Genomic DNA, 14,535 nt, shown 5'->3' on the forward strand with positions numbered 1-14,535 from the left:
TTATCTTCTGTCACAAACTTATTTGAGAACCTTCCAAAAGCCTAGTTTTAATTTCCTGTGGATTATATTACTACCTTTAGTCACTTTTTCATCTCTGGGTCAAAATACCTGACACTCACAAGAGAAGTTTATCTGGACTCACACTTTGTGGAGGTTTCAGTCCATAGTCAGCTGGCTCCAAGGAGGGCAGCAGGACAGAGAAGAAACAGTCCATGGTAGGCAGGCAGGAAGCAGCAGCCATGAAGGGTGGAGGAGATACACATCCACCCTTAAAGGCTGTGCCCGCCATGACTCACCTCTTCCCACCGGGCTTCACCTCCCAACATCACTCCCAGCTGTAATCCCATCAGAGAGCTACATCAAGGGAGGCATATCACACACCCACGACCCAGTCACTTCCCGAAAGCCCTACCTATGAGTGCACAGGGTTGTGGGACACACCTAGATTTATAGAGGAAACTAAACCAAACTACCTATCTGAAATTTTTTGCTAACTTTCCACAGACTATACATTAATCCAAATTCTTGACACCTACAGACTTTTCATCTCTAACTAGTCACTATATGCAAAAATAGACAAAATAACTCATTTTCATATTTTTCCAATTGTATTTAATAACATAAAAGGAAGAAAACAGTGCTGCAAAGGAAAAAAAAAATCTATCTTAAAGACTAATTTATGATTTTAACTTTGCAGATAATGTAATAATAACCAGGCCATTTCTACTGAACTATACCTTCCTACTGAAATTTAGTTAGCTGTCGTCAGAAGTAGGACATTTGTGTAAAAATTTAAAAATTCAGTGTCCTGTACATTTTCATGACCCGGGAGTTTTTTGTGCAAATATATAGAGAACATGAGATATAATCTTGAAAATGTGTATCTGAGGTTTTGAGCCTTATCTGTTTTTTAAAGATTTCTTCTTAAAAAAATTAAAAGAAATTTTCCAAAAGACAGAATACTGCAATCACAGAATACGCAACCTGAAAAATGTAATTTGTAGTTTATTACTTAAACAGTCCATGTTTTTACTGCCTGCAAATTTTTTAGAGAGGGAATATCCTTCCCATTCTTCATCATTTTTCTTTCTTTCCTTTCTTTGCTTATTCTAGTTCTTGATTCTTTTTCCGTTTCACCTTATAACCTGAGATTTCCTCTTCAGTGAAATATTCTGTAACACCAGTAAACATGAAAGTAACATTCTTCACATTTACTGCTGTTACAATAGATGGGGATTTTATCTGAATTTATTGTTACTTGTCTATCATCCTGAACAGCTCTACAGTAACTGTCAAAAGCTGAATGTCTGAATATTAACCCAGGGAAATCTCTGAAAAATGCAAATGAAAATACTTACATTAAACACACACACACACAATTTTCTCTCCCTCTTAAAATTCTGATGCCAAAGCATGAATGGTATATTAAAGGTTTAACTTCAGTATTAATAAGATTTAAAACTCATGGCAATTAATTATGATTAATGAAGTCACCTCCTTTCCCCCACTGTAACACTTTCTCATCTCGTCAATTCCCTGTTACATAGACCCTTTCATGCTCTCTTCAGACTGTGAAAACCAAGGTCTTGAGACTTCGATCTTGCTATCTGCTGATTTCTGTATCTGAGATTAACGTAGTAGACATTCAGCAAATTTACAACCAACATCTCGGACAGCTGCCCTGCTTTAAGCAGTTAATGGAAAAGGAACTAATCGAGATGAAAGTGCAGGATCAGTTCATAAATTTGGACTCAGAGGACAACTGAAGCCATAATATCTCACCTACAAAGTAGGATCTGACTTAAATGCTCAGTTTTCTCATGCTCAGAAAAGCCAGCACTTCTGTAGACTGAATGAGACCCTCAGAACCAACAAAAGACACATTCCAGCCGGCACGGTAGATGTCAACAAGAGATTAGTTGACATTAAAATATATGATTACGTGATTAAAATATATAAACTGGCAGGGACATATACAGATCTCACAAGAATTTTAATCACTGAAAACTTTTCGTGCATCAATGAAACATCGAGACTCAAACCTCTACAAACTGTGTGCTAAATAAACTTTTCCTCCCCTAAAAAATGAAAGATCAAATCTGTTTTAGAACTATGCAAGCTCAAGCAAAAAATAAACATATTTTGCTAAGAATAATTAATAAAAATTGTAAGGTTTTATCTAATCTAAAAGAAAATTTTTTTAACTTCTAAAACTCATCAAATGGTTAACAGATTTAATTACAATTTAAAAATTGCTCACATCCCAAAGTGACAAATTTTAGTTCCATAAAATTAAAATTTTTACGTATCAGCATTTCTGCTATATCTTAATAGGAAGTCATTTAAATTTTAGAATGGCTTTGTCTTAATTTTTCAGGAGCTTAGTTGCAGAGGAGAGTCAAAACAGTTAAACAGTAAGTAATGACAACAGAAACTTTTACATTCCACAAACCCAAATGATGTACTGCTTACAAATCATCAATGTCTTATGCACATATTCATCAACAGTTCATCTTTTCTTAATTGTAATAAATTAAAGGGATATTTATGTACTCAATGCTGTCCCTTCAATCAATATATCATACATAGACTAGTGTAATAATGTGATTTGGTGGCACAGGACACCATATCCGCGATTAGAAAGTTAAATATCTAGACCCCGCTCACTGAGCTTCTGGTACCATAGTGGCGTCCGTGGATACATTCAGTAAAGGACAGAGCAGATGAATAAGAGAAGACTTATATGTTTAAATAAAATCTGAAAGCCATCTGTGAGGAAGATGGTTAAATCCAGTTAAACACAGGTAATGCAGTTACAACAGATCATCCAAGTGGAAACTTCATAAAAGCTCTGAGACATGCAAGTGGAAATAGGAGCGGGTACTAGACTGTGGGGGATGACACACCTAATGGAGATCAGGAAGTGGTGCATGTCTCTGTGCTCTCCAGAGAAAAGTGAGAGGGGAGGAACAGATATAGTCGGTTAGATCTCACACATCAATTCTCGTTAGAAAGAGAGAAATGAGAGATCACTTCCTATTTACAACTTCTATCTATATGCTATTAAACATGATACTTGAGGTTTTCACTGAAATAAAACTGGCTTACTGGGGCTGGGGATTTAGCTCAGCGGCAAAAGCGCCTGCCTGGCAAGCGCAAGGTCGTGAGTTCAGTTCCCGGTACCGGAGAAAAACCAAAAAAAAAAAAAAAAACAAAACTGGCTTACTATGTTAGGCAGGTAGACATGAGGGGCATGTGTTTCCATGTGTCCAATTCTCAGTAGGGTGAGCCTTAAAACTATGTGAGGGGCTGGGGAGTTAGCTCAGCGGCAAAGCGCCTGCCTGGCAAGCGCAAGGTCGTGAGTTCGGTTTCTGGTACCAGAGAAAAACAAACAAACAAACAAAAAAACTATGTAAATAAAATACACTACACTGAATTCATAATAAACTGTTAAGAAATAATTAGTGTTGGCTTGGGGAGATAGCTCAGCAGCATGGCACCTTGCTTGGCAAGCACAAGGTTCTGAGTTCAATTCCCAGTACCAAATAAATAAATAAATAAATAAATAGTGTCAAAATAGCTTTGCTAGATTAGAAACACATTATTTTAATATGGAAACAATGCTTTGAGTTTTTAAAAAATGTTAGAAATCTCTAATTTTGATTCAAATAAAAATATGTTTAATACTGGACTAGGTTATGAATCATGTATACATAATATATATATGAAATCTCTCTCTATATATAGAAATATATTTATGTAATGTGTATATAAAATTTTCAGTACACTAACCTGCTTGCTAAGAACTATTATGTGAATATAAACTTTTAAGAAGTTAGAAACATCATTTTCCCAAAATTTTCTAAGTGATAAAAGATCTAAAAGGAGAGAGGTGTGCTATATATTGCAGAATAAAATTATTTTAAGATGAGAAAGAATTTGTAAAAGCTAGTCCAATTTCATTTTTAAACAGGATAAGAAAGGAAAAATGGAAAATTTATAATGTTTTAAAATAAAAATAACACAATCCAACATAAAAATAAAACAATAAACAAATGACCACTAGTGTGTGTCCACTAGCTCTGTTATTTACAAAGTTTGAAAAGTGAATTATTTTCATTCTATACTTCAAAATTACATCAGTTTCAAAATTTTCAAATGTTAGAGCATATAATTTGATTTGAAGTAAAAATAGTGAAAATATAAATGAAAATTATATGGCACAATTTTGAAAAGAAATTAAGGATTATAAGCCTACAGTATTATTATAAAAATCTTGTTTCACTTACAAATAAAAAATAAAATAAAACATATTTAGTGAAACTAAGAGGCATTTATCCTTAAAGCATATATTTGCATAATATGTTAATATGGGTACTTTTAAAATAAAGGACAAAAAATATTCGTGCTCAAGCCAATTTCCTTAACTAAGTCTTGAAGTTTTGTTTACATTAAACTGATAAATGGGCATCTGTGGACATAAAGGCATCATCATAACGCATTAAGCTGTCCACAAAAAATGTACTTCTGTCTTTTTTACACTGTGTTCTCTCAGCTCCAAATTCAAATTTCAATATTTAACATATGCAGAATAACATGATTTTTATAAAATGTTTAAAAATTGTAATGATTGACTTAAAATGTACTTAATCCTTTTTGATAAAAATTATATTAAAATTATACTTAAAGTACTCAAAAAATAGGAAAAACATTTATATGAGCCAACATTTCTCTCCCAAACCAGACAGTTTAATTGATGTCTTCGAGATGTTCTACATCAAATCTATACACTAAGTCAAAAAAAAAGTGTTCAATCTTCAACCAAGGTTAACTGTGTGCCAAAGTTCACTGATGACAAAAAACTATATTTCTAAAATAGGTCCTGAATGTAAGAATAGGTATTTACACCAATAATTTTTGCTTCTTGTCGTCAAGAGATTTCATTTTTAATGAAGATATATCTCTAATAAACATACATTTATAAATAAAATCGTATGTGATACTACTAAATAGCAAATAATATTGTCTAGGTGAAAATGTCTACATATCTCAAACTCTATTCTTTTAAAAAAATTAATTTTTGATAGTTTGAATCAATTTGCTTATGTTGCATTTCACTTTAGGGAATCAGAAAGAGTTACCACTTTTCCCAGCTGATATACATAATTAAGACACTATTTTATTAACGCTAGGAGATGGTATCAAAAATAATGTATTTTACATGTCTGCTATTTTCACTGACACACACTGAATAATATGTTCTATCATACTATATATTTGTATTAAACACAGTATATACACATATGAATGTGCTCCTAAATCAGGATTGTGCTAACAATGTTTATGACATGAATAAAGTGCAAAAAATTTTTTTTCAAATAAATATAAACAAAGTTAATTACTTTTATTAGTATAAGATGCGATGGTATTTTTAGCCTGCAGTGTAGTCAGACGTAGAAGATAATAAAAATGAAAGACACCAGCGGTCATATGTAGGGTAGAAAAGCCTGGTATTCTTTCCCAGTGTGGTCACATAGTAATTGGCCTAACAGACTACAGTATTTAGATATCTCAGAAAGAAAAGATAAATAATCAACTTAAAGTTTTAAACATTTATATATTTTTCCCAACTCTTTTCCTTTAGTATGAAAAAATATATGAAAGCATTTATAGGCACTGTGTACAAAACTGACTTGGGCTAAAATAAATCCTTTCTCCACTGAGCTTCTAAAATCTGTTACAAAGTTCAGCTACACAACATCAAATAGATCGACTAAAGACTTGAGTTTAAGAATGCAGTAATTTAAAAAGTAACTTTTGAAATAATGCTATTTTGTACCCAAACCATTAACAAAAATATCTTTAAATATTTTTTGAAATGCAGTCATTAGCAGTATAAACCAAATCATTTTGCTCTGCCTTGGAAGACCCACAAGTGGTTCACGCTCTGCGAGTGTCACGGGGAACACCACGCAGGTGACGCAAAATCACCACCACCAAGTCACTTACTCCATGTATAGATGAAGTGACCAGGCGTGCTGGGCAGTGGATGGCCCGCGAGCACAGGGAGCTCAGAGTGAGGCCCAAGGAGCTTGGGTTCACTGCAGAAGCTGCATCAGGAGGGCCAGGCCAACTGTTTTGTGCGTGAGTATTCAGCACGGGACAGACAGAGGCAGGGACATAAATCAACAACATCAGAGATGTAAAGCAGAGGTGGCATCTACATCGTTCACCCTGGAGTGGTTTCTTTGTTGCCTTTTCTGTGAACCTGTGCTCCACATGCTCTCCGGTTTGCTGGGCTTTGTCTTTACAATTTGAGGTGAGAGACTGCATTGAGAGAATGGATACTTTTTAAGGAGTAGAAGCCATCAGTCATTTCCAAGAAGAGCCATCTGCATGATGAACAGAAGTCCTCACGACACAGTACAGCTAGCTGAACTGAAAACTCACTTTGTGCCATGCCCATAGCTTCACCACTCCCTGATGGAAACTCTGCCCCACGCTGGCATCTAGCCCACTGCTCCCTGTCCTCTACACGCTCCAGATGAATGCCTTTGAGTCAGGCTCTCCTCCTGGTCCGAGTGGTCATGCAGCTATTCCTTTGGGTGAGGGAGCCTAAATTTTATGAATGACAGTAATTTACATTACCATAGAATTTGTAGGATCTTTCCGCACCCTGGAGCTCTCATTTGCTAGGCTAGTTCTGTAATTCTCTTTTCGGATACATGTGTTCACAACTTTGAGTTTTTGCAATACTCTTGGTGAAAATTTCAGAAATTTTTGCAAGGCCGAATCGAGGGAGCAGGATGGGGAGTTCCCAGGAGAAAAAAAAATGTTTACTTACTTTGTTAGATGTGAAGCCTTATACAGAGAAACAAAGTGATTGTAACTTTCAAGCTCTTTTTGCTAAAGTAATTCCAAGTATGTGGAAACAAAAACTGATTCAATTTCACCTCTATTGTAATTTTTAAAAACACCCTCTAGGTTTTACAACAATTAGTGGATGTACCCATGGATGTCACCAGGATTCCCTTTCACAACAAATCCCTGTCTCCTTTCTGCTGGATGAGGAGCTGCGTGTGAAGGTTAACATAACCTCGACGGAACAACCCTGAAACTAGCTCACGCTTTCTTCTTTCTGTGCCTTTCTGCTTCTCTAACTCTCTTTTCACATAAAAAAAGAGAAGCGCATGGTAATGCATCATTTATAAATTACCTTGTTATTGCAAAAAAAAAAAAAAAAAGAAAGAAAACAAAACACTGCTTTGAAAACCAAACAAACTCCTGCTGCGGACTCCAGCGTGTTTGATGGAACCCCTTCAAAAGAGTCTGCGGCCTGGTGGAGGTTGTTTGTGCGGAGACTTCGATCTGTACCTGCTGTCCCCTGTCATTCCCTGGAAACTTGGCGGCAGATGTTGCAGCGCTAAGTTGTCTCTGAAGTGGCTTTCGGTCCCCGTGTCCCCACCGCAATGGAGTCAAACTGCATTAGATCTCGTATTTGCGCCTAAGGCAAGTGGAGGAGCGCAGCTGTGTCCACCCCTCTCCTACCTTTGGTGTTTCAGACCTCCGGGCTGCGTGCGCGAGACCAAAACGGTTCTGCCGATCCCAACTACCTCCGCTGACAATCGGGGCGCGGGCTGCCGCGGCTGCAAACAGATGTCGGTGACAACCTGCTAGCGTGCACCTGGACGCGGGCCCTCGCCCCGTGCGCCGCGCTGAAACATTCATGACTTGGCGGGGCCCGCGCGCCTTCAAAGCCCGCGCCTGTTGCGCAGAGAGGCGGCGGGAGCCCGGCGGAGCTTTGATACGCGGCGCCTGCACTTCAATTGCTTGATCAAGGACTCCGATTCAGCGGTAGCTTCTTCCGCAAATGAGCTCGGTGCAGCCTCGGAGCCAGAGACGAACATTTGGCTTGAAATGCACCGTGAAGGGACCTGCCTAGTACATGTGCGTGACTCAGGTCTAGTTTTAGGTCGCCTGATTTGCTTATTAAACTACTCTCAAGAGGCGGAGTATGCAGTAAACAATTTATAAATAAATGACAAGACTGTTTTCCAAAATAGAAAACATGTTGTTGACTGGGCAGAGGTCATCTACTTGCAACCATCAGCCACAACTTGGAAACAACCGTTTTATTGTCTCTTGGGCAGCATAAAGTTGGTCTTGCTTAAAAAAAAAAAAAAGTGGGTATTACTTCCTTGAAATTCAGATATGATAAAGTATTATTCTTATTTGTTTCCTTACACAAAACAACCTGTACCCATTTCTAACTAGGAAGTCTCCAGAAGTCTAATTCTTGCAAATTGCTTTATAATCTAATGTACAAATCCTATGCCCACTCAAATATTTCATAAGAAGCACAATACTTTGTAAGTATCATACATGCATATACACACACCCAAAACTTTATGAGTGCAGGAAACATGGGAAAATAAAATTATTTGCAAAATATATTCATGAACTTATATGTTGTAAGAATATCTCTTTTACACAGAATTGACCTTAGTAGCTGATGTTCGTTCCAATGAATTATTTGCTAAAAGATGGATGGATGGATGGATGGATGGAAGGAAGGAAGGGAAGAAGGGAGGGAGGGAAGGAAGGAGGGAAGGATGGAGGGAAAGGAAGGAGGGAAAAAGTCAAAATGGAGCCAAAATATATGAAGACTTCCTAAAACATAATGTAAACATGTAAAATGTTGGGACCCTTTGGTTATCATATTGTGAACAGAAAGCTAATTCACTGAAACACTGAGATGACTTTTCACCTGTACCTCCATGTTTAATCTTTAGAGATACACAGGGTATAGTTATATACGTATGGGGTTGGCAAATTATACTGAAATTAATTCTAACAAATAAAGAAGATTTGGTTGATAATGGGAAGTTAACATGAATTCAGATATTCTTAACTTTCTTTGTGAAATACAGAAAATGAGAAGACAGAAAATTAAAGGGTAGATTTCTCAACTTTTCTAAAGGAAAATATCATATGATTTAACTATATATTTGAGACAAAATTGGTTTCAAAAATACTAGTATAAAGGAGCATTAGTAAGAAACATAAGACCAAAAGTAAATTATGCAGGCTTCCCTGATTTCCTTGAACAAATACTTTAGTGTGATTGGTTTGACTGGATGACAGAATATATACATGTGTTATAAATATGTACATATTTATACACCCATATACGTTTAAATTCTGCAAGGAATTTAACAAAAAGTATTAAATATCCCTTCAATATTACCAGATGCCACTGCCTACATATGTATAATTCAAATGCTGAACACTCAGTACTGAACGGAATCAAAATGATCAGGAACACTGAAAGACTACAACCTAGTTTTTAGCGATAACTGAAAGAACATAAACCGTTAGCAACAGATTGGGATCATTCTATGTTGTTTTGCTGACTAACACATCTTCTGTGCTATCTCAGTACCCTGCTTTTATAAGGTGGAAGTTGTTGAATGAAGTAGTGTGTAACCAGAGGGAGAGAAAATTAAGATGATATAAAGAAAATAATTTTACACTCATGAAGTGAAAGTCATGGAAGAAGAGTTATTTTATGTTACTCCAAAAGCACTAACTGTAGATCACACGAGAATTTAAACAAAGGCATCGGGCGTGGTGGCGAACACCTGTGATCCCAGGACTCAGGAGGCTGAGATAAGAGGATCCTTGGGAGTTCGAGACCAGCCTGGGCTACAAAGTGAGCTCAAGGCCAGCCGGAACTGCATAGCCATACCTTATCTCAAAAAAAAAAAAAAAAAAAAAAAAAAAAAAAAAATTAAACCAAGGTGTGAATTTCATCACATACGGACTTTACATAAGAATTACAATGAGTGGATAATGAAAGAGGCTATTTCATTAACCAACTTCCCTCTACCAATTATCCTTGCAAAGGGTCAGTGATGTTTCAAACTGTTTCCTGCAATTGTATTTCCTAAATGGGTGAACTGTGGTTTTTTATAGAATTACCCCAATTTTATAGAAGTAAAATTTTCACATTTAGATCCTTTTGTATTACATTGACTGATACCCATTTTGTAATGTTTTAACCTACAAATATAATTTATTTTGGCACTATAAGATAAATACTAATTCAGTTATTTTACAATTTAAAAAAAAGAACACATCAGAACCAAAAGAAGCTGAAGTCCTTTGAAGCTGAAGTGTGAGATGCTCCCGCCTTTTCCAAGCAGTGTAAGGGATGGGTTTCCACCCTAGCACAGTAATATGAACAGTATGTGTCCCTGAGCCAAAGCTCCCCACTGTAACACAGGAAAAGGTCCAACAGTCTTTCTTAAACTGATATATGAGGAAATAGTGTAAAACATTAAAGAGATTACACAACTAGAATAACTGTAGCCAATTTTTCAAAAATAAAAAGAGCCTTACATAAGTTTCCTTGGTGGGGAAAAATATATATGGATAAATATGTATCTCTCCCTCTCCCCCCTCTATATATATACACACACCTATTACAGATTTCTATAATGTTTTATAACTTTACAGTCACCTTCCAATTTTCAACAAATTAGGCTACCTCAACTGCAGAAGGTAAGGAATATTTTTATTCCTAAAGAAAATGTGGTTCGGGGTATTTTCCCTATATCTTATTGCTACCACATGCTAGAATAAAGACTACAGCCACTAACTGAGACTGCTATTATCAGCAGAGAAAAATTCAAAATATGGTTTCTTCAAAGCCAAAGGCTGAAGCAATGCATGTGCTTATTAATGGATGTGTACAAGTAGCTGTCTTTCTTAGGAATTACTTGAAAAGGGTATGGTGTGAAGCTGTAGCTCGAAGGGGCAGTCTCGTAAATTCTTAGTAGAATTTATTAAGCGCCCCCCCTCATGTAACAGGAATTTGCACTAGACAACTGTAATCCCCCTTCTAGTGGAATAATCCCTTGCATGGAGCAGGGGCTTCAACATTATTTTTATCAACATCTCACTTCTCTCCTTACACTGACTTAGCAGCCAGCTTTTGCCCAACACAAGCCCCTGTACAAACCTCATCTCCTTCCTGAGGTCGCATCAAGGAAACCCGGTCATACTGTCGCCGCAGCAAAGCCCACAGTGCGTCAAGACGACCCTAAAGAAAATGGGATTTGTGAATCCCCAAGCAATGTAGGCAATCTCTCCCTACTGAGTACATTAGGTAGGGAAAGTCTTACTCCCTACCTTCATTTCTCTCACAAATTGCATAAAAGCTTGGAGGTTCCAGTGCTGAGGAAGCACTGCGAGTGTAAAATGAGTAATTGCTCTCTGATCTGCCTTAGTCCTCTTTCAAATTTTGCGGAGAGTGGAGGCTATAAAGCCACCACTTCTCTAAGAGGTTTATGTTCAATTACACCAAGTACCTTAATTGGCGTGTACCACTTTGTCTGGGGGGGCTGGTGTGTGGGCGGGGCTCGAGGTGGTCTCGGCCTGACAGGTTCCTCCTCTTCTTCAGGAAGCGTCACCACAGCGTTTTTCGCTTTCTCTAGTCTTGCACCTTCCTCAGTCGATCCTTTGTCACCCCAGCGAACCTATAAAACAGAAGGACACTGCTATCAGGCAGAAAGCCACACAGGAACATGCTCTTATGTAACCTGTGGTGCTCTGGTTCATCAGCTCAGAGTGTAAGGGAAACGAGTAGGCAAACTCCTAATTTCTTCTCTGTTGAGATGTAACAGGCTGCTCATCGCTCTTTCTTATAATTTTAAGATCTCAGATGAGAAGACTTTTATAAAAATCTGGAGCCAATTCAGTTTGACACAACCATGTCTCCATAGCTGCAAACACAGAGTTAATTTGTAGTGTACACAGGAAATGTATGACAGGGCACTTAGGCGTGTTAGATGTCAATAGACATAACTGAATAAGTTGAATGATTACACTGTGCCAGTCTGCACTTAATCCACACAAAAACATAATGAGACAGGTAGCATATCTTTTTCCTTCCAGATGAGGAAACTGTGGCACAGGCAGATTAAGTGATGTTCCCAAAGTTACAGAGCTGGAAGAGGCAGGGTGAGGATTTGAACACAGACAATATGAAATGGGTTAGTGGCTTTCAAACCAGTTTGAATTTGGCAAATGTATTTTATACACAGGAGCAACTCTGAAATTTTTCATTGCGTTTGATTAAAAATTATGATTAAAATATTTAGCCTTTGGAAGTAATTACCAATGAGTTTAATTTCACAAAGTTTTACTTGGAAAAGCAGTTTACAAGTCTTCAATTCCTATGACCACCTGAGCATGATCACTCGACAAGTGAATTTTTCATTATAAAAGACAGATTCACAGAGATTCTATTTGGAAGAGAAAAATTCAGGGACAGCAAAGAATTCCATAAATTTTAGAAAATTTCCTTCTCTGAAAACTCATGACATGGAAAAGCCACAAAATCAAATTATTGTTTTATTTTTCAGTGAATAAAATTGAGAGGTTAAAACTGAAGCAAGGTAGGCATATGAATAGAATGTGGCCGCTGGAGAAGGGCTTTGTCCAACCAGGAGCAGTGGAGAAGTCTGGTAAAACTCAAGGACATTGCCCAAGAGGACAAAGAAGGGTGAAGCAGAGCTCTAAGAAGAAATGCAAAGGTCTATCCGTGGCACATTCTGACACACCACAGGTAAGTGATGTCTATAACCAAAAAAAAAATTAACACTTTTTGAAGCACTTTAATGACCTGAATTAGTGGATAGGGATACAGAGGATTACTGTCCAGAGAAAGGACTATTCACAGCTTTTTTGCTAAGGCTTACTTATATGTTTTTGCCTTTTTTTACTACAATTTTAGAATGGGCTTTCAACTCCAAGTGGGCCCTCTTGAGTCATTAAAATGTATCTGTATCTTTCAGCGTGATCAGTGGTACTAGAATGTTCTTTATGAGGCTGTTAAAATTGTTTTAAAAACCATTAAACCTTTAGAGCTAGATAGTTAGCTCTCTTTCCAGAGAAATGACCTTTTCTTTCAAGTCACAGTGCCTTCAGCTAGATAAACTAACATTTGCAAAATTTTGAGACACAATTAAAACTATTAAAAACTAAAAGCAGGGCAGATTCCTTGCAGTTGTAAAGTCTCAATTTTAAGGGAAAAAACAAAATGAGTCATATAGTTAAGTAAACATGACTGTTATGACTGAGGGAATAATTCAGAGTAAAAGTTTAAGTAGATAACATTTAGATCCATTCAGCAGTGGTAGATTTTAACATATACAGCTCCCTAGCCTATCCCTCCCAGTTGATATTTGTAGATGTCATGATAATTAGATTCTTGCAAGTATTACTGGAACCATTCTCAGATTAAACATTTGAAGATAGTTAAACAAGAGTTCTGACTCAGTGTGGCATTCCTAGGATCTAACCATTAAGTGCTATACTTGTATCACAGAGTTGCTGAAATCTAAGAAAATGGGGTAAATAAACTAGTTGGCTTTAGCTCATGGAGGAACTGCTCCATCTCTGCCATCAGTGTCACCACGAACAACACCATGAATCATCATCGCTCACTCAACCTCAAAGTCTAAACCTAGGAAGTGCCTCGTAGAGATTTCCTACAACTCTGAACACAAAATCACACATGTATATATGTAAATCCTAATGTTTTAGTTTGACCACATTGAGATAGTTTAAAAGGTCAAAAGAATGCCAAGAATAAAAAGAACCTCAGAAGAAATAATATATCTAGCTTTTCATTATGGAAAAGCATAAAAAGTACAAGCTTGATAGTTACATTCTTCTACCTCAGCTTTGGCTTTCCTTACGAATAATGGAATTCTATCATTTCCAGGCACATCGGGATGACTAGGAGACTACACTATACCAAAGCAGTTTCAGAATCAAGAAAAGAAACAAATCATTTTCACAAGGAATTGGCAGAAACTGCATTTGAAGTACAGTAACTAAGTATTGTGAATGAATGGTGCTAATAGCTATTATTAACATAAGCTCGGTTCCAGCTTTCTGTAAATTTCCATTGCCGTGATTTTTTAAAATATTTAATATATAGGGAGAGTAAGATTTAAAAATTCTAGATTAAATCTCTGGACTGGTTTAAAATAACTTTAGTTATGAAGAGCTGTTCTCATAATTTCTAGAATTCAATTTACTTTCCCCAGTTTAATGTATTTCTTAAGAGAAGAATTTTCCAGGTTTGAATAGGTATGCTTTAAAACAAATAATTGTTTATGCCGGGGCTGGGGATTTAGCTCAGCGGCAAAAGCGCCTGCCCGGCAAGCGCAAGGTCGTGAGTTCGGTTCCCGGTACCGGAGAAAAACCAAAAAAAAAAAAAAAAAAAAAAAATTGTTTATGCCTTTCCCTTTCTATGTTTAAATTTGAGAAAATATGATGATGCTTAATTCACTGTCTTTTTTATACAGTGTGTTTCTCTTTTGTAATATCTGCATTTACTTTGCCATTTTTAATGGCATTCCAGAATAACATCTGTCATTCCAGAATAACATCCGACCCATTCCTGCCCCACTTCCTGCCACTCATTCCCATTTCCATCTCACTAATAAAACATGCCATCAG

At 36.8% G+C, this 14,535-nt stretch overlaps 1 protein-coding gene across 1 annotated transcript in view; it reads right to left on the reverse strand.

Annotated features, from left to right (window-relative positions):
* Antxr2 (anthrax toxin receptor 2) overlaps positions 1-14,535 on the reverse strand; it is a gene marked incomplete in the record, with an annotated part of 132,883 nt that overhangs the window by 38,659 nt on the left and 79,689 nt on the right. Inside the window, 2 exon segments of the mRNA XM_005388217.2 lie at positions 11,024-11,104; positions 11,373-11,540. Of these exon segments, the coding sequence (XP_005388274.2) occupies positions 11,024-11,104; positions 11,373-11,540 (249 nt within the window).

Source organism: Chinchilla lanigera, unplaced genomic scaffold (genome assembly GCF_000276665.1).
Source record: "Chinchilla lanigera isolate Chin_1 unplaced genomic scaffold, ChiLan1.0 scaffold00032, whole genome shotgun sequence".
In the NCBI taxonomy this organism is placed as follows: Eukaryota; Metazoa; Chordata; class Mammalia; order Rodentia; family Chinchillidae; genus Chinchilla; species Chinchilla lanigera.